This window comes from Erpetoichthys calabaricus, chromosome 4, assembly GCF_900747795.2.
Source record: "Erpetoichthys calabaricus chromosome 4, fErpCal1.3, whole genome shotgun sequence".
Classification (NCBI taxonomy): Eukaryota; Metazoa; Chordata; class Cladistia; order Polypteriformes; family Polypteridae; genus Erpetoichthys; species Erpetoichthys calabaricus.
Genome location: NC_041397.2, coordinates 200338050 through 200361604, shown reverse-complemented (window position 1 = coordinate 200361604; position 23555 = coordinate 200338050). Strand labels below are relative to the sequence as shown.

The 23555-nt window shown below is 36.7% G+C and overlaps 1 protein-coding gene across 1 annotated transcript in view; it reads right to left on the bottom strand.

The window, feature by feature from the left end:
- Nucleotides 1-4030: 4030 nt before the first annotated feature.
- Nucleotides 4031-23555, bottom strand: part of LOC114650506 (stromelysin-1-like) — a 58624-nt gene continuing 39099 nt past the window's right edge. The window contains exons 10-15 of the mRNA XM_028800170.2: nucleotides 20029-20190; nucleotides 18762-18954; nucleotides 16340-16470; nucleotides 9388-9547; nucleotides 6500-6603; nucleotides 4031-5012 (exon numbers count right to left, since the gene is read on the bottom strand). Of these exons, the coding sequence (XP_028656003.2) occupies nucleotides 4909-5012; nucleotides 6500-6603; nucleotides 9388-9547; nucleotides 16340-16470; nucleotides 18762-18954; nucleotides 20029-20190 (854 nt within the window). The 3' untranslated portion in view covers nucleotides 4031-4908. The remainder of the gene's footprint in view (nucleotides 5013-6499; nucleotides 6604-9387; nucleotides 9548-16339; nucleotides 16471-18761; nucleotides 18955-20028; nucleotides 20191-23555) is intronic.

Genomic DNA, 23555 nt, shown 5'->3' with positions numbered 1-23555 from the left:
TGGACTGAGTAGAATCAATAACAGATGAATGAATAAATAGCTTTGTGGAAATACAATCCTGAATGAATAAAAATAATTGGGGAAGTACAATCAGTAATCAATTAAGTCTACATATTTCAAATCCATGTCATCTCCATTTACATTTTCAGTAATTCCTTCTTTGAGCCTTTTCTCCATGTTTACAACAGCTTTTTGAACATAGAGCAGGTTTGATGTACTTGACCTTTATCTGGGCCAATGCACTAAACTCTGCTCCTGGAGATCTACAGTGGCTGCAGGTTTTTACAATTAGATGCCAGGCCTAGCAGGTAATGAAATTTGCTATTTAATTCTATGCCTTGTTTGTGCTTTCAATGTTCCAAGACAAATCTTGGTAACGCTTTACATTAAGTGTCCATAATTACACTCTACTTACTAAAGTGTTCCCCAAATGTTTATCACAGTATAGATTCTTCAGTTTCTGAGAACATTATTCATATGTTTTGTGGTCTACAACAGATTTGAACTTCTTGTTCCTTCCCTTCGCAGTCATTTATTTCAACATATTGTATTAACACAAATACTGTACTTCATGATGCACATACATAGGTTTAAAGGGAAGCATATTAGCTGGAGAGCTGGTAGCTCCTTGGTCATTTGCACCTCATTATTAACTGATGCCTAGGCAACAATTAAAACCTAAATGCAGCTGTTTAAAAGTAAAATAGGCAATTAAATCACAACAAACCAGTTAACTAAAACTAAGCCAAAAAAAACCACATTAAATAAATGGATTCTAATTAAACATTTTGGTTAAACTGAAAACCTGCTGCAGATCTCCAAGACCAGTAGTGAATACCCTCCATCTAGGTCTAGGCTTTCCTTCTCAGCATAGCAAAATTTTCTAACAAGCTGATCCCACATAAAAGCCTCTAACAGTAGGGTTGCCCAAATCATTAAATAATTAAATAAAGGCAGACATTATGCCACTGTAAATGATTATAGATTCTTATTTGCATAGATTTTGTAATGCCTAATACTTTATTATCCAAAAATATTTTTTTTGTGAGGGGGACAAGTCTAAAAGTGGTCTGGTACTTTTTTTTCATATTCTGAAGACATGCAGGCTGATGCCTCTAAATTGAGTTTGCGTATAACACTGTGGATTATGCATAAGCGTGTACATCTTGGGTTTTGATACTTTTTCAGAGTCCATTCCTAACTTGTGTCGGATCTTACTAGGAAAGCATTCAGCTCCCATGTGAAACAGTATTGAAATAAACGGATTAAGATAAACTTTATCTCTCCAATAGGTCAACAAACACACTTTCTTAATTTTACTGATCTTTCAACAGGAGCCTTTTTATCTAACACTCCTTTGACCTCCTTCTGTTTGCCACCTAAGACAAACTTCTTGTCTGCAGCTAACTTCACAGAGGAGAACCACATTCCTCACCAGGCATCTTTTAGCTGTAACAGGAGTCGCTTTGTCAATTGCAAATAAGTCACCAACAATACCTTTGTATCTGGCCCCTCTGGTAAATTTAGTATTAAACAACGGGCTCCTTGCTAGACAAAAAGTCTTATTTACTGTATTTCTTATAGGTAATGTCCAGCCATGTATGTGTAACAGAGGGACAGCTAGCAGACAGTTTTATGGTGCTCATTCAAGCCGTTTAAATCAAAGACCTTACAAAGCCTATTGTAGGACACTCCACATGATTATAGCTACACTGATCTCTCTGAGGTCTTTCACAGGACTTCAACGGCACTTTTCAAAGAAATAAAAATAATCTAAGCTTAGTTTTAGACTGGGTTCACAGATTTCTCCAGATTTTACCAACTAATAATAATAATTCTTTACATTTAGATAGCACTTTTCCCACTACTCAAAGAAATTTTCATGCAGGGAGGACCCTAGAAATGAACCCATGATCTCCTTACTGTGAGGCAGCAGCACTACCACTGCATCAGCTTAACTTTGTAATCTCTCCATTCATCAGCCTTTTCTCATCTCTTCTCATTTTATCTGCCCTGACTTTGTTCCCTCCTTCCCCTCCTATACATAATACCTGTTTTTCTCCTTTACAGTTGCACACCTATATTGTGTCTTTAACCTTTTTTCCTTTTCATTGTGGAAATAACCTTTTGGATGATTATGGACACAGCACTACACTAACATCATTGGATTGAAACAAATTTACAGTTTGATGAAGACATAATTTGAAAACTCACAATCACGACTGAGAAAATAATCTAGAAATTAAAAATATTTTTCTATGGCCAAAACATTTCATTTCAGTAGCAGTTTTTTTTTTATAAGTTGGAGTGGTGAGCTGTCCAAGCAGCATAGGAAGGATTCAAACAGCAGACTTCCAGCCAGGAAGTGGTAAAAACCCCAGATCAAGATAACGTAAAGTGGAGGGGTTTTCCAATAACTTGGCAAAGTAACCGAGTGTCCGAAGTTAACATCTGCCAGTTTGTACAAAGGAGAGACTACATGTGGTAATTTAAAAAGCTTGTAAATTCAGTTTGATTTTGATGCATTAGTTTTTTACATATGGGTATAAAGAATAGTTAAATATAAATGCAAAAGGTAAAAAAGTTACTGTAGATATGTGGGTTAAGTTTAAGTTAATAATAAGTGCTTTTGTGAAGGACACATATTGGACATATATAATGCTGCCTGGGTGTACTTCTTGATCTGTGAGGCAGTAGAGCTAAAAATTGTGCCACCCACATTTTAATACTGACAGACATAATTTGGCAAATGACCCCCTTGCTAGCTTTAAATCAGACCTCAGTACACATTAGACACACACAGTGGCATAACTATAGGTAGCACTAGTGGGCCAGTTGCACTAGAGCACATGGAGCTGGACGCTCCATGGTGACTTTATGGTTGTTGTTTCACAAACTTTAATATTTACATGCTTGCCTATTTGATATCAAAAATGAAAAGGTAATGGTTTTGTCATTCAGACAATTTAATAAATCATAATTATGACTATTGACCTTTTATGTAGCTGCTGCATTTGACATATGTAATTGATGACAATAATTTCTAATAGGTTATAATTGAATTACGCATTAGGCAAAACACTATCCTTACGTGAATTTTTTTTGCAATAGGGCACATCGGATTCTAGTCATGTTGAATGCATGCACACATTTTAAAAGAAATTAAAGATTTATTTAAATAAATCAGATGTACACTCTATTACATTTTGAGTTAAGGCTGGGGGGCTGTCAAAAAACAAGATCTGTTAAAGCCCAATGAGACATTCCTTGTGGAATTTTGGGCTATGGAAGAAATAAATTGTTATTTTAGGTTAGTCTAATATGTGTTGTGATAAAACAGAAGGGGAGTGGCACAGTGGGTAGCACTGCTGCCTTGCAGTTAGGAGACCTGGGTTCACTTCCCGGGTCTTCCCTGCATGAAGTTTGCATGTTCTCCCCGTGTCTGCGTGGGTTTACTGCGGGTACTCCGGTTTCCTCTCACAGTCCAAAGACATGCAGGTTAGGTGCATTGGCGATTCTAAATTGTCCCTACTGTGTGCTTGGTGTGTGTGTGTGTGTGTGTGTGTGTGTGTGCACACCCTGCGGTGGGCTGGCGCCCTGCCCAGGGTTTGTTTCCTGCCTTGCACCCTGTGTTGGCTGGGATTGGCTCCAGCAGACCCCCATGACCCTGTAGTTAGGATATAGCGGGTTGGATAATGGATGGATGGATGGATAAAACAGAAATGATGGTTTAAATTAATATTCAAAGAACACATAATTTTTTGAACAGACTGTAATCTCAGCTCTCTTACACCTTAATTAGACTTTATTATATTCAGACATCATGTACACATAGCAAAATAATCAAACTCACAGCCCTTTAAAGCAGTAATAATAGTAACAGTTAAGTAAAGCCTAAAGGTTACTATTAAATAACTTATTAAAGTATCATTTATTAAATGATACTTTTAAAATATCATTTAAACATTGACAATGACTTCACATTTTCAAATAAAATTAATATTATAAAGAGCTAAACATTATAAAAAAATAACAATATTACCAAAATAATATATACAGGGCTACCGTATTTCTGTGCAGAAAATAATTTTTACAAATTATTAATGAAAATAAATTGTACTCTGTTTAAAAAAAAATCAGAGTTTATAAAAGATTATTTAAAATTACATTTATAACTTAAATAGAGCTGATTAGTTTTGATAAGTCTGTGTTTAAAAAAAAAATACTTGTAGATCTTATTTTTTTCCACAATTAAAATAATAATTACAGCAACATTAATTCATTATTAGGCCACGTGAAGTAAAAGTAAAATACTTTATAGCATGTGGTGCTCAACAGCAGTTGAAACGTATTGCAAATAAGTATTGTTTAAAATTCTGAACATAATAAAATCCAAAAAGAGAACATTTTTCATCCTTGCATTTTTTTTCCACAAAACTGCATTCCTGTTACAGGCTTGCAGAAAGCCAAAGCTTAATTAGCATCAAGTTCAAGTCAGGAACCAGCTGACACACACACAAACACACACAAACACACACGCACACACACACGCACACACACCCTGCAGAAACAGTCATTCATTGTCCAAGACTACTTATTCCAGTTAAAGGTCACAGAGAGGTGGAGCATATCCTAACAGGCAGCTTTGAATGTGGAGAGCACACTCACACAACCACAGGGCCAATTAAAAGCTACCAATCAACTTAACAAGAACATTTTTCAGTAAAAAGATCAAAGTAGAGTTATCATTAAAATCCTACACCATTGGTGTCACTCTTTCCAGATTGTATTGTGACTATATACTATTTATAATTCTTCAAGACTAACTGAATAAGATTAATAGCAATTTGTTCATTCATTTTTCTAAGCCTACTCCAAGGTTGCAGGGTTGTGTAGATCCACAGCTTGCTAATAGCAATCCAGCCAGCCATAATTCAATAAGACCCGAACCACTTTTTGTCTCTTATAATCATATTCACTCTGACGAGGACCATTGGAAAAGTACAGGAAACCTGCAAAGCAAACACAAAAAGAGAGTGTCATACTGTATTTTGATATCTAATTCAATATTTGTGAAACAACATTAAACCTGCTTACCTCATCTAGGAAGGTGGAACAGAGGCAAGTATTTTTAAAAAGATAGTGAATAGTTTATTTTTATGTTTGTAAAAATTGTTAAAACAATTGTTATACATTTTTTAAAAATTGACATGCAACAATTTTGTGCTTTTTTGTGTTCCTTCCACTTTCTGAGAGCACATACACAAGTGTGTATGCTGCTTCCAATTCTATGACTGGAACACAAGTCCTTGGCTTAGCAAGCTGTTGCTAGACACCCTTAATATCAGTTTCTTCTTGGCTGGACCTCTCTTTGGAATGCAGCCTCTGTGTCTTATCTAATAAAATAATCAATCACCCCGTGACACCTCAGAGATGACTCTAGGAGCCACCGCTAAATACCTGATCAGAGACAAAGGACCATAATTCAATGATGGGTAACATTGATGGACAAACTTTGCTCCAATGGTCAACCAAAAAAGATGGACTTATGTGCACCCAAGAAACAAATGGCAAGACATCTATTCCTTCCTTTAAAAACCTTTGCAAACCCCAGATCTGAGTTTGTTCTATTAGCTCACTGCTCTTAAACTGGCTCTAACGTCTGCCTGACAGCAGAGATGCCAGTACTTTTAGGGTGCGGCAGTAAAAAGGCTAGAGAAATCACTTATACTCCAAAGGGTTACCAGTGTTGAACTGGAAAAAAGGAACGAGTGGTGCCATTAGTCCAAACTAGTCCAAACCCTGCTAAGATAGAAAGTGCCCGAGCAGAGGCCATACGTAAGACATAATTTTGTGGGATGTGGCAGAGTGCACTGATTCTTTTTCTCGCTTTCCTGCAGACCATCCACAGGAGATTCCAACTGGCCCTGTTGACGTCACTTCCGGGTCCGAGCCTATGAAGGAAGACCCTTATGAGCCCAACCCATCTGACTTCACTTCCTGTCTTCCCCTTTAAAAGCCTCCACCTATTTCCTTAGTTCTGTTTTGGACTCAGTTTTGTGCACATTAGTGCTGTTAAACATTTTAAAACTTTGCAGCCAGGATACCAATATATGGGTGGCTGCCCCAAACCTTTTTATGACTCTTATGTCTGGTTTTTGCGACAAGCTGTAAAGTGAAACAGAAATCCCCTTTCAACCAACATTAATTTGGCATGCCTGGCGTGGGTGTATTGTTAATTATTTTAATAATTACTGGCATTGCTGAAGGCAAAACTGATGATTAATTAACTAACTGATCGATTCAACCCTTTCCTACACAATTTAGAGTTAAAATTAGAAATGTTTTTACTGCTTTAAATTTCCACTCTATTTAAAATCTTTTCTAACCTAAATTCCCAAAATGGATTGGAGACCAAAGGCACTGTGACACCACATCTCGATGTACCATATTGCATTATAACCTCAGATCATTTTTCTGAATTGTGGCTTATACTAACCATAGTTTTCAAAAGCTGAATCTATTTTTCCTTCGATTCCTGGAAAATCTTGTTTGATGTGTTTGGGATAGCCTCTGTCCATTGTTCTTTTCTCTTCATTGTAACTAACACAAAACAAAAAATGTGGTTACTGAGTGTAAACTGTGGTTAAGCGAATACTTAGTTGTTCAGATACAATCATTAGCTCAATTAATAACATCCACCTGAGACATTTAATACATCTTTAATTGAAATGTCTATGTTCTTTATCTCTTGCTAAGAAACAAGTCACTACTCTTTGTGCTTTTCTGCTCAAAGCAACTTGCTGATCCCTACAATTATTCTCAATTTGCAAGAGTGACCTCATGTTGTCCCCTTTATATCCTCTATTTAAAAACAAATTCAATTTAAGTTTATACACAGCTCATACTGAACATCCTGCAGGCTTTATCCTATGGGTCTGGTTACTGACCTATCCCCTCAATATCTCAGATACTTTCCTCCATATGTTTTGAAATTACATCCATCACCACCTTCTGCTCCTTTGTCTAAGGCTCTTTTTCCTTGATCCATTCTATTGCCAATTCCTTTACCCTCTACATTTATCTTCATCTGGACCTTTATACTTTCCTTCTCACTTTGGCTTAGACTTTTCTCCCTGGGCTCTATTTCTATGAAGTTGACTACAAACATTTGAACGACTTTTTTCTAAACTCTCCAAGGTGCACTTTAACATGACATCTATCTCCAGAATCAGGCCTTGGCTATCGGTTAAACAGATAGTTAAGAAATATGTGGTTGGCTATACATGATATGTGGCTCTCCCAACCTATTTTGTCTTTTTATCCTTTTACCTTTTAGCTTCTGGTTTGATGACTGAGCTACTGTTCTCTGTTTTGGATGTTCTGCCACCATATTTTTCTCTTTTAAATATAAAATTTATCATCACTGATGCATTGTATTTGGAAACTGCTGAAATTATTTTCTGTATTTGTTAAGTCAAAAATAAGTTTGAAAATGAAGAAGAAGAGTTATGTTACATAGCTGCATAAAGTTAAACATTTTAGTTAATTAGTTTATATTTTCATCTTCTGTGAAATCGGTAAGAAATAAACTTCAAACGTTCATAAAATATGTTATTGATTTTTTAAGTTTTTATACTTAATAGTACCATACCAAGGTGAATTGGGGGCACATTGGAATAGTGAGCATCCTGTTAAGATCACTGGCTCTTTTGCTGGCTATAATAGATTCAGGGTACAAGTTATACATTCTTAAGTGTGCTAGGCAGACAACAAGAAAAAATATATATTAGGAGTAGGAACCTATCAGATTCTCATATCAATAGATCAAATTTTCGGAATGTTTGTACTGTAACCATTTTTGGAAAAAATTACTACATATATCTCAGATATCCCTGGACTAAAAATCAGTCTTAAATGATATGTTTGTTATTTTTAAAGTTGAAGTTATTTCTTCATGATCATGGTATATATATATATATATATATATATATATATATATATATATATATATATATTCACGGCATTCAAAGTCTGTGTCACAATCTGATTGTATGGGTGGTTACCTACCAGGTAACGCTTGTGGTTGGCCAGCAATCTGCTAACATCCGCCACGGTGCCCTCAGTTTGTGAGGAGCAGATCATAGAATGGTTGAAATAGTTTACTGTCAAATAAATGCAAAGAGAACACGACACGTGTTTCGCCCTCATTCTGGGCTCATCAGGTGTACACACTCCACTGCACTCCCTCTCGGGAATAGAACCTCGGATGTCAGCGCCAGAGGCGATGCCCCTTACGTTGTGCCACGGCGTGTGTACACCTGATGAGCCCAGAATGAGGGCTTGTAAAAAAATCTTCACTTTAGAATGCGGTTTTATGTGGCAAATTAATATATATATATATATATATATATATATATATATATATATATATTAATTTGCCACATAAAACCGCATTCTAAAGTGAAGATTTTTTTACAAGTTAAAAAAAAGCTTGGCTCTTTATATAGGAGTTGTGACTTAGCCCTACAAATAAACCTGGCATCACTTGACAAAGAGCCAGGAGGCTGGCCATAGGAGTCCCAGAGAGCATTCTTGTGCTTGTAAGTTATTTTTTTGGGATATAGTGCCTGGACAAAACGTAAAAGCTTTCTCTCCAACCCATCACTAAGCTTGGAGTCAGGAAGATTGCTGGTGGCAACAGCTTTACTTTTGGGAGCAAGCCAGATGAGAAGTATTGATAGACAGGTTGGATGGTAAGGTAAACTAATGGTAGTTGTGGTACCTGTGAATGGGCTTTTTTGCTTTATTTTTTATTTATTCTCACCTGTTGTATTTATCCTTCCTCCGGTGTTTTACTTTTAAAACTGACATGCTTTTTTGCATGTATTTGGCATCAGTGGCATATATGAGTTAGGAGACATCTCAGGAGTACATTTTATCTTCCACAGTTGTATTCATGCTTGCATGGCTTTGCTCTTGACACTTTAGTTTTCTTGCACAGCTCAAACAGATGTACAGTAATTAGGCTGACTGGCAGATCCAAACCGAACAACTGTGTATATGCTGCTAGCAGGATAGGCTCTGGTTCCAGTTGCAAACCTGTTCATGCCGACCTTCCATGCCATTTTTTCATGAATGGTTTGGTGAAATTACTTCTCTTTGTTTTAAAATGTAACTGAATGATCATTCTTTGCTCATTTCTATTTTTTACATGCATCTTACATGCACAAGATTCAAAAAACAGTGTGGAAGGCTAATCATATAATATCATACTTTCATTCTCATATGAAAATATAATGATATATTTATATCCAGAAAAATCACATAGTAGTTATTTAAATGTTAGAAACGGCCAAGGCTTCAACTTGAAAAAACATTGCTTACCTCCAGTATCTTGATCTCACAAAGAAAAGTGTTCTTTTAATGTCTGCTACATACACAGCAGCATCAATCTTTCTTACACTGTGTGGAAAGCCCAGATCATAAATTTCCTTTGGATATCCAGATAAGCTATAATAACCTCTAGTAGCCCAGTACTGGTGTCCTATATAAAAAATAAGGAGAATAAAAGATTAAGCTTTCACCAAAAGAAAATATGTATTGTATATATTCTTCTTTCTTTTCATCTTTTCCCACTTTTATGTGCATGATCAATCTTCTCCATACAGCTTGGTCCTGCACCTCCTCACCAGTCAATTCCCTTTTCCTTTAGATCTCCTTTTACTTTATCCATCCACCTCTGCCTTGGTCTCCTTCATTTTTCTTTCCCTGCACTTCCATTCCCATCATTATTTTGCCCCCATATTCATTGTCTCTCCTCATCACATGTCCAAACCAATTCTTAGATATCTCTCCTTTTGTTGCACCTCTTATTGTCTAATTTCTTCTTCAGTCCTGTTTTGTAACTCCAAAACATCCATCTCAACATTCTTATTTCAGTCACATTTAACTTCTCCTGTGGTTTCTTTACTGCCCATGTCTCAGTTCCACATAAAATTGCTGGTCTTACCACTGTCATTTATCCATTCATTATCCAACTTGCTATATCCTAACTACGGGGTCACGGGGCTCTGCTGAAGCCAATCCCAGCCAACACAGGGAGCAGGGCAGGAAACAAACCCCGGGCAGGGCGCCAGCCCACCGCACCTGTCATTTATTTATATATTTATTTTTTAAGGAGACTGTTTAAAATCATACCCTTGGTTTTTTGTATTAGGGCTTACTATGCTTTTCCAGGACTACTGTTTAACATCATTCCCTGGGTTTATTCTCTGAAGACTGTTTAAGATTATATTTTATGCTTATTGTATTTGTACTGTATTGTCAATAGATATCTCAATTTTATTCCTCATGCACCACTGCTGGAGGGCTTGTTTTGTTTTGGACGTGCTCTGTCTCTAGGTATGTCAGAGGACTGGGACTTTGTGAAGTGGGGTCTAGCCTCACGTGGGGAGGCAAAATGGGGGGGGGGGGGGGGGGGAGGAGGGGAGAGAACAAGCTATCTCTAATCTTTCCTTTTGATCCTTATAATGATAAGTGTCAATGAAACGATAGGCTTCATGTCAGTAACTCCCGGGAAAATTGGAAATTAAGGTCAAAGTTGTCTTATCTTAAGTTAAGACTACAAAATGACAAGAAAAGTTCAGAAGCAATGTCTCCATGACTAAACAGTTAACTTTGTGAGCTGAAATGTTAAAGGTCTGAATCATGAATTAAAGAGAAAGAATGTATTCTCTCACCTAACGGGTCTAAACACTAAAATAGCATTTTTACATGGGACCCACTTATTTTGCAAGGATCAGTTTCGGTGGCACAAAGACTGGACTTGCCAAATATTCCATTCCAGCTTTACAAAGAAAACTAGAGGTGTGGGAATTCTTATCCATAGAACAATCTCATTTGTACTATCAGATGTATCTGATCCTGAAGGGAGATATGTGATCGTCATGGGTAATTTATTTAACTGTAAAGTGATTCTGGTCTCCTGCCACAGGGGCAACAACATCTAACATCGCAAAGGCAATTACACAGTTTGTAATTGATCACAACTTATCAGACCCCTGGAGATTTCTAAACCCAAACTCAAGAGCATATTCCTTCTACTCGCCAGTGCATCACTGCTACTCAAGAATTGATTATGTCTTTGTAGATAACAGAATCTTGCCTACGATTAAATCTTATAAGTATGACGCTATTGTTATCTCTGACCATGCCCCTTTGATCATGGAGCTTAAATCACTATGCCCCACATACTCATCTCGCAGCTGGTGTCTTAACCCACTTTTATTAGCAGACAATAACTGTATAGAATTTATATCCAAGCAAATCAATTTTTTTTAGAGACAAATACATCCTCAGAGGTTTCTGTAGGAATACTCTAGGAAACCCTGAAGGCCTTCTTAAGTTGATTATCTCATATATTTCCCACAGAAGTAAACTGGAAACCAAGAAGGTATCAGAGCTAATCATTGAAATTACTAGAATGGACCAAGAATATGCCAGGTGTCCAAGTGAGGCTCTTCATAGCAAAAGGCAGGCTCTGCATTCAGAATTCAATCTCTTGAAAAGTAAAGAAACAAAACAACTAATTTTTAAATCAAGACATCATTACTATGAATATGGAGAGAAAGCTAATAAGATCTTAGCTCAACAAATCCACAAATAAAGAAGACAAGACACAATCTAACACATTTCTGGATACATTACAAATGCCACAAATAGATGCTCTCAGTGCAGAGGAATTGGATAAACCTCTGGGACTAACTATCAGAATTACTAGATGCTATAAACTCACTTCAGAGAGGGAATTCAGTAGGCTCTGATGGCTACCTTGCCGAATTTTATACAAAATTCTCAAAATTCTCAATTAAGCTGGCTCCCCTTTTATTGGCAACATTTACAAAAGCTAGAGACAATAAACTTCTACCTCAAACAAGCATTAATTACTGTCTTACCTAAGCAAAATAAGGTCTTGCTAGAAGGACTGAGAAAGTGCTTCCTTTGGTAATATCACAAGACCAAACTGGACTTATTAAAGGCAGACATTTAGCTTCGAAACTTTGACATCTGTTTAATGTAATATATTCACCCACAAAGTCTAACACCCGGAGATATTATTACCGTTGGATGCAGAAGGCTGTTCACTTAGGGTTCATCATGCAACCTGACAGAGCTTGAACAGTTTTACGAAGAAGAACGGACTGAAAAAGACTGAAGACTGTCACGGTTGCCAAAGATACATCTATTAAAGGCTGATTTAAAGGGTGTGATCATTTATGTTGTGTTTATATTTGTAATTAATTTACATCACTTTTCAGAGATATTTTTTCTCTTTGACATTAAAGTGAGTCTTTGGTCAGTGTCATAAATGGCAAATTAAATTAAATTAAATGTGATTCAATGTTGTATAACAATATAAGTACAATGTGAAAACTTCGAAGAAGGTGAATATTTTTTATAGGTACTGTATATACGGTATATAGCTCTTATATATACAAACATACAGATACACACACATGCTTAACATTTATTTTTCAAGTTGTAAAATAAACTGGGGACATAGCCAACAACTGGATGCTAGCCAACTTTGAACCATTTTATTAAGAAGGAGAGTTCGCTGACACAGTAATTACAGGTTATTCTTTTTAACCTGTAGCCCATTTACATTAAAGGAAATATAAAAAAAACATGATTGAAAGTCAACTCCAGGTGTCTTAACATGCAACTGATACAGGCCCAGACAGGAAATGTCCTCTTTTAATAGTGCACTGGAATTTTATGAGAAAATAACAAAAACATTCAGTAATAGCGGGACCCTTGTTTTTGATAGCCATTATAAAGACAGTAGAAATGAATGCCCTCAGATGTTTAACAAATGTATTAAAATACTTTGAAATGAACTAAAATCAGTCAAATCCTTACTGATGGACTTATACTGAAATCATATTGAGGCTGATATCTGGAAATTCACGTTTAATGTGAATTATAATATAAAGAAATATAAAAATATTTAATACTGCTACACAATACGTGATTTAAAGATAGAAAGCACACCATATGGAAAGGACATAAGACTATAGAAGGTTAATCACAGTTCACATACGGAAAACGAACAGGAGTGGATGCTAGGCAATATGGCACACCAAGTTATTCTTAAGGTACAAAAATGCATCACATTACAATATAACAAACAATTTTAACATTCATATTATAAGTAGGACATAACTGCACTGGGTGGCGCAGTGGTAGCGCTGTTGCCTCGCAGTTAGGAGACCCGGGTTCACGTCCCGGGTCCACCCTGCGTGGAGTTTGCATGTTCTCCCCGTGCCTGCGTGGGTTTCCTCCGGGCGCTCCGGTTTCCTCCCACAGTCCAAAGACATGCAGGTTAGGTGGATTGGTGATTCTAAATTGGCCCTAGTGTGTGCTTGGTGTGTGGGTGTGCTTGTGTGTGTCCTGCGGTGGGTTGGCACCCTGCCCGGGATTGGTGCCCTGTGTTGGCTGGGATTGGCTCCAGCAGACCCCTGTGTTTGGATTCAGTGGGTTGGAAAATGGATGGATGGATAACTGCACTAATGCAGAGAAAAACAACCAACTTATTCCAGGAAAGCATGGCATGTGGAGACTACCACTTAACTTGAAATATTTACTTTAAAGTATTGATGTTAGTTCAACTTGTTTAGGTCAGCCTCAATGGAAAAAAAAGAAACCTGCTAATACATTACTGCTGCTTCTATTGACCAACATATTTGTCATGCTGTTTAGTACTAGATTTTAATTCTTGGCAAGTGATAATTTGTTCTGTAAACTGTAAAGTGTGGTCTCCTGAGATATTATCAATGACTCAGTCATTCAGAAACTATTGTGATGGATGGCACACATAGGATGGGCCAAGGTTCCTTACCTTGATGGGAGGTGAGCCCTTTGAAGGCATGAGATGGAGGGCAAAGGATTGTTCGGGATCAACCAGGAATCAGGCAGGAGATGCCAGTGTGGAAATGGGTGCACTGGTGTGCCAACAGGGTTGGACCAAGGAACAATACCTGGCTGGGAGGCTAGTATGAGGGAAGGACAGCGTGACACAACCTCTCAGAACTGCATGCTCCTCAGACATGCTAGGAGACAGCATCCTTGGATGACACCACCTGTATGGACACCTGCAAGGCATGCTAGAAACTATAGTCCCATGGGGCTACTTTCAAAGATTCCATGGGTACTGCTAGGGGGTGCTGCAGGGATCTGTGATCCCTACTTTGTGCGACTCCGTTTGACCCAGAAGTGCTACCAACATGCAATGCCTTAACACCGGAAGTACAATTTAAGACAAAAGAAGCAGTTGGAGGGGTGGAAGGAGAAGGATAAGAATATGTGTGTTTTGTTACTTTCAAAACCTTTTGTAAGGCATTTGTGTGAATAAACCTTTCATTTTGAACCTGGGATTTGTGTTGCGGTGGTTGTGTTTTGTGATACGGGGTGCTGCAATGCATCCTAGTTTTCACACTGTCATCACACAAAATAGATTGGCCAACCGTCCAAGCTAACATCAATTGCATCAAACGTAAAATACTTTTTTCCATCTAGTTAAATATTTGCTATCAATTTGTCCTCAAATGACTGTACTGGCATGAACTGACACCATATGTACTGCCATACTTATTTTTAGGTTATCTTTGGTAAATGACCCCAAAGTGTAGCAAGTGGGATACGTCATAGTCAATGGGTATTTCCTGAATTTTCAATCTTTATTTATAAGTAGAATAAGAATGATTATATTTTATGTATTTATCATTTTCTTTTACAGTTATATCAATATGAATTCAGAATGACTGGTTTTGATTATGGCTTCTCCAGTTTGATTCATTCCTATAATAACTTCAATGTGTGTACTCTTAGTATTGAAGGTCATTTGGTGTTTGACTTAAAGCAAACTTCATAAGCAATTCCACTCTTGACTCTCCTAGCAGTTTTGGATCTAGCTTTGGGGAGAGCACGTTTTTTTGATTTTTGTCTTGTGGTAGTTTGCCTTTCAATTTTGTTATCAGTTTTCCTTTTAGAATTTGAATCTTTTGTAACAGACTTCTGGCTGTTCATCTTTTCATCATGTGAACAGCTTGAAAATTCAGTTTAGTTTCTCTGACCTTCGATATTATCCCTCACTAAGGTTTCCTCAACAAACACATATCTTCCCATCCGGTTATTCTTCCCCTGCAGGTAGCAACTTTTCCTCTAGCCAGCAGGCAATTCAGAGTGTCCGGTTGGAACTAAAAAAGCAAGTGGGCTAAGCCTATACTGCGGTCCAGCAGACTATCCGGGATAAGGCAACTGGTATAACACAGAAAGTGAATTGCGTTAGTGGTGAGCAAAACAACAAAGTTTCTCTTGACATAGTTCTATTAAATTGCACCAAAAGTTAATTTCACTTGCAATTGTTAAAATGTGAAACACAAAAACTCACCGAAATTATATTTTTGAGTTTTCTAAAGTTGTTTGGGGTGAAAAGAAAGGAATATTGCCCCCTAAGTGTTATTCTGTAGCCTGGTCTGCCATCCAATCTACCATCTGCAATAAATTTCTCTATCTTTAAACTGATAATCTAAGTCTGGAACCCTCTGGAGATTTGCTGGAGGCATCGCACCCAGGCCAGTGATTTTTAGCAGAGAAGATGTACCACCAAAAAGTGCGTAGGTAAGTGCTCTCTATCTGTGATACCATTTCCAAACTCTTGACCAGAATAAATGTCCTGTGCTTTTGCATATGGAGAAGAAGGTTGTAGGTGAGGTTGAAACTTTATGTGGTAATGGCATTAATTTTGTTAGCTGCAAAACATAACTTATTTCATGATTTTTTTTGCAAACATTGAAACTGTAAGTTCTGTTCAAATTCAGTTTTTTCATTAATCACAAGGTAGCATTATATATAATGTAAATGATCATTGGTATATTACATTCTAGAATATATAAAACAAAATTTCAAAATCTATGCTTCTTCAAAGAGAAAGAACAAAGAGACAACTCAATAGCTTTCACTACACCTGGGTATAACATTGGAGACGTACTGCCTCACATCTCCAGGGACTAGAGTTTGTTTGCCAAAGTCAGCCAATACCAGTGTCTGGATAAGCCTTCTCTGCTTATTGTTCCTTCTCACATATTAGTTAAATGAATTCCAGGTACCAGATTGTTCCGATATGACTGAGATGTGGGTGAGTATACCATGAGATGTGCTGCCTTTCCATTCACAGTTGATACAACCAACTGTGGGCTATGATAGCACCTCCTAAAGATCATCTAATGGATAAAGTAGATCCAGAAAAACGATAGTTAATTGGATTATGCATTACCTTGGAAAAGAAATGTAGTATCTTTGAAAGGGACTTCATATGCAGCATCAACAACATTGATCTGAGGCCAAACAGATTTAACGGTGTTCAACTGAATTCCATTAAATAAAGTACTTTTTTTCCAAAAGTATCTGTAGAATGAACAAAAATGTTATTGGTATAGTACTATACTTTTCAAATAATACAACCCTAAAATATTTTTATGATATACACATTTTATGGCTCACTATACAGAGTACAAAGATTCCCAGATATCTTTTTTCCCTCCCACCTTCCTCAACTCCTCCAGGGGGATACCAAGGCTTTCTCTGGCCAGTTGGGAGATTTAATCTCTCCAGTGTCTCTTCAGTCTGCCCCAAGCTCTCCTCCAGGTTGGACATGCCTAAAACATCTCTCCAGGGAGGTATTTAAGAATTACCTTAATCTGATGCCCAAATCTCCTCAGCTGGCTCCTTTCAATGTGGAGAACCAGCGGCTCTATTTTGAGCTCCTCTCAAATATCTACTGTATACTTCTTACCCAACTCTAAGGCTGAGCCCAGGCAACCTGCAAAGGAAGCTAAATTCTGCCACTTGTATCCGCAATCTAGGAGTTTTGGTCACTACCCGAAGCTCATAACCATAGGTGATGGCAGGAGTGTATATCAACTGGTAGAGCAAAAGCTTTGACTTTCGGCTCTTTCTTCCCTTCACCTTGACTAACTAGTACAACATCTTCATGACTTAAATGCCACTGTTGATCTACTACTCTCGTCTTTCCTGTCTCATGAGCAAGACTTTGAGATTTTTAGGTTTATATCCAGAGCTAGGATATTGTATCTGTAGGGTTTGCATCCTCTCCCTGTAGCTAAGCATAGGGTTGAGGTTTGGGAATTCAGGAAGTGTAAGACATATTTGATGCAAAATGGTAAAACATTAAAAGCTATACTGTTCATTGCAAATGACAAGAAATAATTTCAATTACTTATCATATGTCCCCATTGTTTTTTTTTGTCAATGAGAGAAAATGTAAAAAATATGTAAAATAGTAACCCAAAACAGGTGTGTTCCATGAAACTAAAATCATTGATTAAAGAAAGTATCAATTTAAGTCAGTAAAAAAATGGCACACTTCATTAATTTTTAGTATCTAGTTGTATGACATTTACAGTCTAGTAAGCTTACAAATGAGCTGGGCAATTCAAAACAAAGTTTTTAATTTGCATAATGGCAATGCATTTAAATTATTTAATACACCTTCTTAGAACTATAATGAACTTACTGTTCTGCTATAGATTGCCACACAGCCTGTTTTGCCTTCTTAATAGCTGACAAATTTCCTTTTTGTGTAATTACAGGTTTCTACTGTTTACACTCAAGGAACTCAAGTATTACATTTGTTCAGGGGCTGAAAATACCACCACCCTCTTTGTTATATGTTCTTCTATTTTACATCCACTAAAAAACAGCAGAAGGGTCTGTATCGTGTATCCTTTATGTTTCCAAGCTATCCCTAAATACACAACACATTTCAGCAGTTTCATGTCACACACACACTCAGCCTTTAAATGTTACACTCTCCTCTGTGTCCAGAGCCATAACAGAAGTATTTATTGTTTTTTCTTGGGAGGGGTCTACTTAAACATCACAAGTGTGCACATAATTAAAGATTGTCTAAGCCCATCTGCAGTTAACCAGGACCACTAAGGGAACATTCTCAGCATTGATTGAAAGACTAGGATAATTCAAATGACAATTACTCAGCTAAGTCTCAGTTTCATTAAGTGTGCTTCATGAAATACTCTCTTGATATTCCAAAATATAATGTTTTTATTTGTCAAAATAATCAATTGAGGAGGAAACCAATTAAGCAAAAAAAAAAAAAAAAAGGAAAAAAGAAAAACACCAATGTTGCATTCACTATGCTGCTATCTCTTTGAGTTTAATTTTCTGACTACCTGACAGAATGGCACTCCTCTCTACCTTCTTATCTTTCTCATTCTTCTTGTCCTGAACTCTCTTTGTCCCCCAAGTTGAGCTATTGTCATAGCCATCCTTATACCTTTACACATGTAAGCTTCTTGCTGTGTGATGTTCTTAGACCCCATCCCAGTGTTACTTTAGAAACATTTCCATAATTTCTTTCAGGGGCTGGTGCTGCAGGAACACCATTCTAGAGTTCTCTCTTGCTGCCTTAATGCTTCTGCTCCCATAATCTATGGTATCTCTATAGATGCCAAGTCAGAGATAAGGGAAGCATAGTCCCATATCTGTTTTTTTGGGATCATGAATCTTCCAAGTAACCAGGAGATGTTGCTATATATGAATTACAATGTCAACAAGTGTGATGTTGTTATGCTGTATTTTTGTATTGATATTTTATTGTATTGAGAAAATTCCATCCAGCTAATGATGTTATTGCGATAACAGTAAGTAATAATTACCCATTTTTAAAGAAATAAAGCTCTTTTCTAATGCTTGTTGCAGCATCAAAGACCAGGTCCCTATTACACTGTTCTGGCACTGCTGGCACAGTTGAAGCTGGGTCCCCTGGGTTGGGATTAGGTTTAGGATTTGGCTGAGGCTTAGGCTTCTCAGTTGGTCTTGCTGGTTCAGGCCTATTTGGCTGCCGGGAACCTTGAGAGAAAAACATAAATATCTATTAAGTCGTTTTCCTTTGCTTTTTATATTTTCAGTTAATATTTGAACACAATTTTCATATTATTTTTCTAAGGATTATGACTTAATGATCAGCCCTTGTACATTAACACTGCCATCTAACCACATCATAATATCACTGGAGCCACATAATCAAAAATGGTGTCTTTTTTAGAAAATTAAACACACATAAGAAGGTAGGAGAACTCAAAAATATTTAGGAAATATAAATGAATGAAATGCCCTCTCTCCAGATCTTCATGTTATAGGATGTCCCCGTCTATAAAGATGAATGAATCATCCACTTAACCACCTTCCAATTACTGTCAAAATGAGTCTCCCTAACCTCCCATCAGTTCGTCTGAATATTATTCTGTCCATTCTTCCTCCTCAGCAACTTATCTCTCATAATTCCCATAAACTTAGTAGACCCTCTATAGTAAGGCATCTATAGACCCTATCTTGAATGTTTAGGGATGACTCTTTCTTGTAATCGGTTGAATCCCTCTATTATAAAGGTTCAGGTCTCTAAAGCAGTTCCTAAACTGTTCATTCTTTTAAAGAAAATCATGAGGTTAATCCTCCAAGCTGGGGAATGCATGCTACTCCATACTGTCTGAAACTATCGGCATTCTTCCAGGCTTGCCTTAAAATAGGTAGCCCCATTCCGTCATCAGAAATAAATATTAACATATATTCTCTCTCTATCTTCCAGGGAGAACATTAGATGTTTTCTCAAAAAGTGCAACAATATCTGCTGGTTTGGTGCCCCTGAGCAGTCATCTTCAGGTCACTCCACTGTTCATTCCCATCTCTTTTCAGCTTTGCTTCATTTTCTACCTTAAACAACCACATGCCACTCCCATAGAAGATACTTCTCCTTACATAGCTTTCAGAAAATTTTGCCTTTAACATCAGCAAGGCTCCTTTAGAAATCAGAATCGGGGACAGCTCCCTCAACCTCTTCCATGCATCTCTTACCTTCCCTATCACTGCTGTACCTGTACATCTCTCTGTACATCATTAATTGTAATAAGGAAAAAAAATAGGTACCATATAAAGCTTGCACACCAAGCCTATCATCTCTGGGCAGCTGATAGCCACGTGTGTCCACGTATTGATAAGTGGGATACATTAGTGCTGATGGATCCCTAGAATGATCCAGTCCAAGTGCATGACCAAATTCATGAGCTGCCACAAGAAGCAAGTTTATTCCTGAAAAGACAAACAAAAAAATTGAAAAGGAGCAATGAATCAATAAAGTAGGATTTTAGTGAGGACAGTAATTCAAATTTCTTTATAAGCTGTAACCAGCATAGAAACAAGCAGTTAAGCAAATTTGTCAATGGATTATTTACAAAGATCTTTCAAAAAAGGACAACAATTACTGTCCATTCATGTAGTATTAAATTAGCTTAATCCAGCTCATGGCAGTGACAGCCAAGATTGATCCTGGATGCAAGTCAGGAACTAAACTACCTCATGCAAACACAAACTTTAGACAAATAGTGACCCAACTATTCATGTTCGAGATTGCAGAAATTTTTTAAGCTATGGCATATCATATTTGGGGCAGCCTACTACCATAAATGCACGGATTGAACTTGAAGGGGGAAAACACTGAAAGCTTTTCTGATTAGGCCTTAAAAATACCATATTTTTTTCAAATTATAGATAATTGGATTTTACAAAATGAAAGTATAATTCAGAAGAAGCATTTATTTTAACTTTTAACAAATTATTAAAGTTTATTTAAACGTCAACATTATTCAAAGTTATTGTCTGTTTTTACCTGCATTTTTATTACTCTTTAATTTAATATTGTTTTTTTGTATCAGTATACTGCTGCTGGAGTATGTGAATTTCCCCTTGGGATTAATAAAGTATCTATCTATCTATCTATCTATCTATCTATCTATCTATCTATCTATCTATCTATCTATCTATCTATCTATCTATCTATCTATCTATCTATCTATCTATCTATCTATCTATCTATCTATCTATCTATCTATCTATCTATCTATCTATCTATCTATCTATCTCCTTAATAACTAAATACTTAATAGTTTCTTTTATTGCATTTGACTACTGCATATTGTGTAGTGGTGTAGACTTTATCATAACATCTATGAAGCGCTTCAGCGTAACCACATTGCTAGACAGACGTTTATGATCCTTAAATACCAGAGTGTTTATTTTTTGTTTTGTTGTGCCTGCGAGCTTGCAAAGCACTGACACTTCAATTTACAGAGGAGTAAATTAATAATACAGATTAATTTGGCACTAAAAACAACTGCAAGCTCCTTATTCGGTAGCCATATGTACAGTGTATAAACTGAACCATACTGTAATGTTTTTTCTTTAATTTCTCTCACTGCATGTCTTCTTTAACTTCATCTAAGCCTGTTGTGCTATGTTTTCAAGCATCTCTAGCTATTAAAAATGTAATGCAGAATGTTGGTTTAGGAAAGGCAGGCAACACATTGGCTAGTGTTCTTCTGATTGTTGTCTTTGTGGAGTCTGCAGATTTGTTGAAGTCTTACTGTGTTTTTTGCTAGTTCTCCAGTTTTCCTCCCACATCCCAAAGTATGTGTGTTAGATCAATTGGTGATGGTAAACTGAACCAGAATGAGTGTCCCTGCTAGATTAGCATCTCATTTAGGTTTGGATCTTTGACTTGCATTTGATGCCACTGGGATATATTCTGATTCTTGTAGATGTGAGATAAGACTGTTCACCTTTGTGTCACCTGCCTCATATTTTAGAGAGCTGAAACTTCATGTAAATGTTTCCACACAGCTCCAGAGCCCTGGGGTTTAAATCCTGTACCCAGTTCCCAAAATGACAATAATTGGTGAGCTTAAATGGCCCTATGTATGTATAAAGATGAGTGACCCTGTGATGGACTAGCACCCCATCCATGCTTATAATCTTAACTTGCATCAGATGCTGTTAGGATTTGCCCAGGCTCTGCCTCGACTCTAATACAGCATATTTCAAAAATGTTAGTTAAGAATGATTTAGAATATAATTTAAATGTTATTTAAATTTGGTTTCAACTAAACAGGGGTAAAATTAGCCATTATAATTATACTGTAATTTTAAAATAAAAAAACAACTGATAATACTGGACAACACATTTTTTCAAAAGATTTGCTTTGTGAAGATTTGTTCGTGATTATGATAGATAGCTTGAAGCTAAATACAATTGTAATCCAGTATATAAATGTAATTTAGATTGATTGTATCACATAGGAGTTTAGAGAAGTATGAAATTAACTTTTATTTTTTTTAATTACCCTTTCTTAATTATAATTTTTGAAATACAAATCAACTAAAAATACTGGACAACACATTTTTTCAAAAGATTTGCTTCCTGAAGATTTCTTTAGTGATTATGATAGGCAGCTTGAAGCTAAAAACAAATGTAATCCAATATACAAATGTAATTGAGATTGACCGTATTATGAAGGAATTTAGAGAAGTATTAAATTAACTTTTATTGGATAGTTAAATCAGTTAATTATGCTGATGCATTGCATTAGTTGTACTGAGCTAAAATGCTTTGCTGTTGTTTTTTTTTTTTTTTTGCATTTCATTGTCCAACAATAGTCAACCAGCACTTATGTATCCCACTTGTCCCAATGCTGCTTTTCCATCATTGCAATGTCCTGGTGAAATATTTTACCACATTCATCACTGACTGCTCTAAGAAGTCCAAGAGTGAATGCAGAAAATGAATCTTTAGCAACATGTTGCACTTCCTAGTTTTGTGTGTTTCAGGCATGTTCTTAACCAGCCGGATGTAGTTTGGTGCTCTGCAGTTGCTAGAAAAACCCTCAACAACTTCCCTGAATGCCTCCCATATGATATCTTCTGGCCACACCAGCAGATCTTCGAACTGCTTGCCAGTGATGGTGTGTCTGATTTGTGGACCAACAAAAGTGCCTTCCTTAATCTGGCATTAGTTATTCTTGGAAACATCTGACTCAAATATCAAAATCCTTACACTTCATGGTTCATTGTATTTTCAAAAATTGTCATCAGTTCAAGTTTTATATAAAGAGGAAGTAAAAATATCTTTGTGAGGTTCAACACGTGGTTTATGTTCTTCCCTGGAACAAAATGCGTATGGAGCAGCCAGGTCTTCTTAATGCAATGAGATTGTTTAGCACGGCTATCTCATTCCCAAATGAAACAAGAGTACCTTGAATATCTGAGCTGTGTTCCTAGTAACCGTGCCACTATTTTCAGATCACCACAGATGTGCCAGAACTAGTTATTTTACTATATATGTATGTCTATAATATGAGAGAAACTCACAAAAATGGATGATTGCAATAAAACAGTACATGATAGGGAAATTTAAAGGTAACTTTTGTGATTAGCAGGCCAAAATTTATAAAATACCTCCAACATGGGTTCAGGAAGAAAAATTTTTGTTGTCCACTAGAAGTGTGTGAGTAAACGGATGATTAAGTAGGTTCTGAAATGAAGTGGAGAACAGAGATAGTATTCACCCAGTACTCATAATCCAGTTTGGGGTTGTGAAAACAGCTGTCATGATAAATATTCAC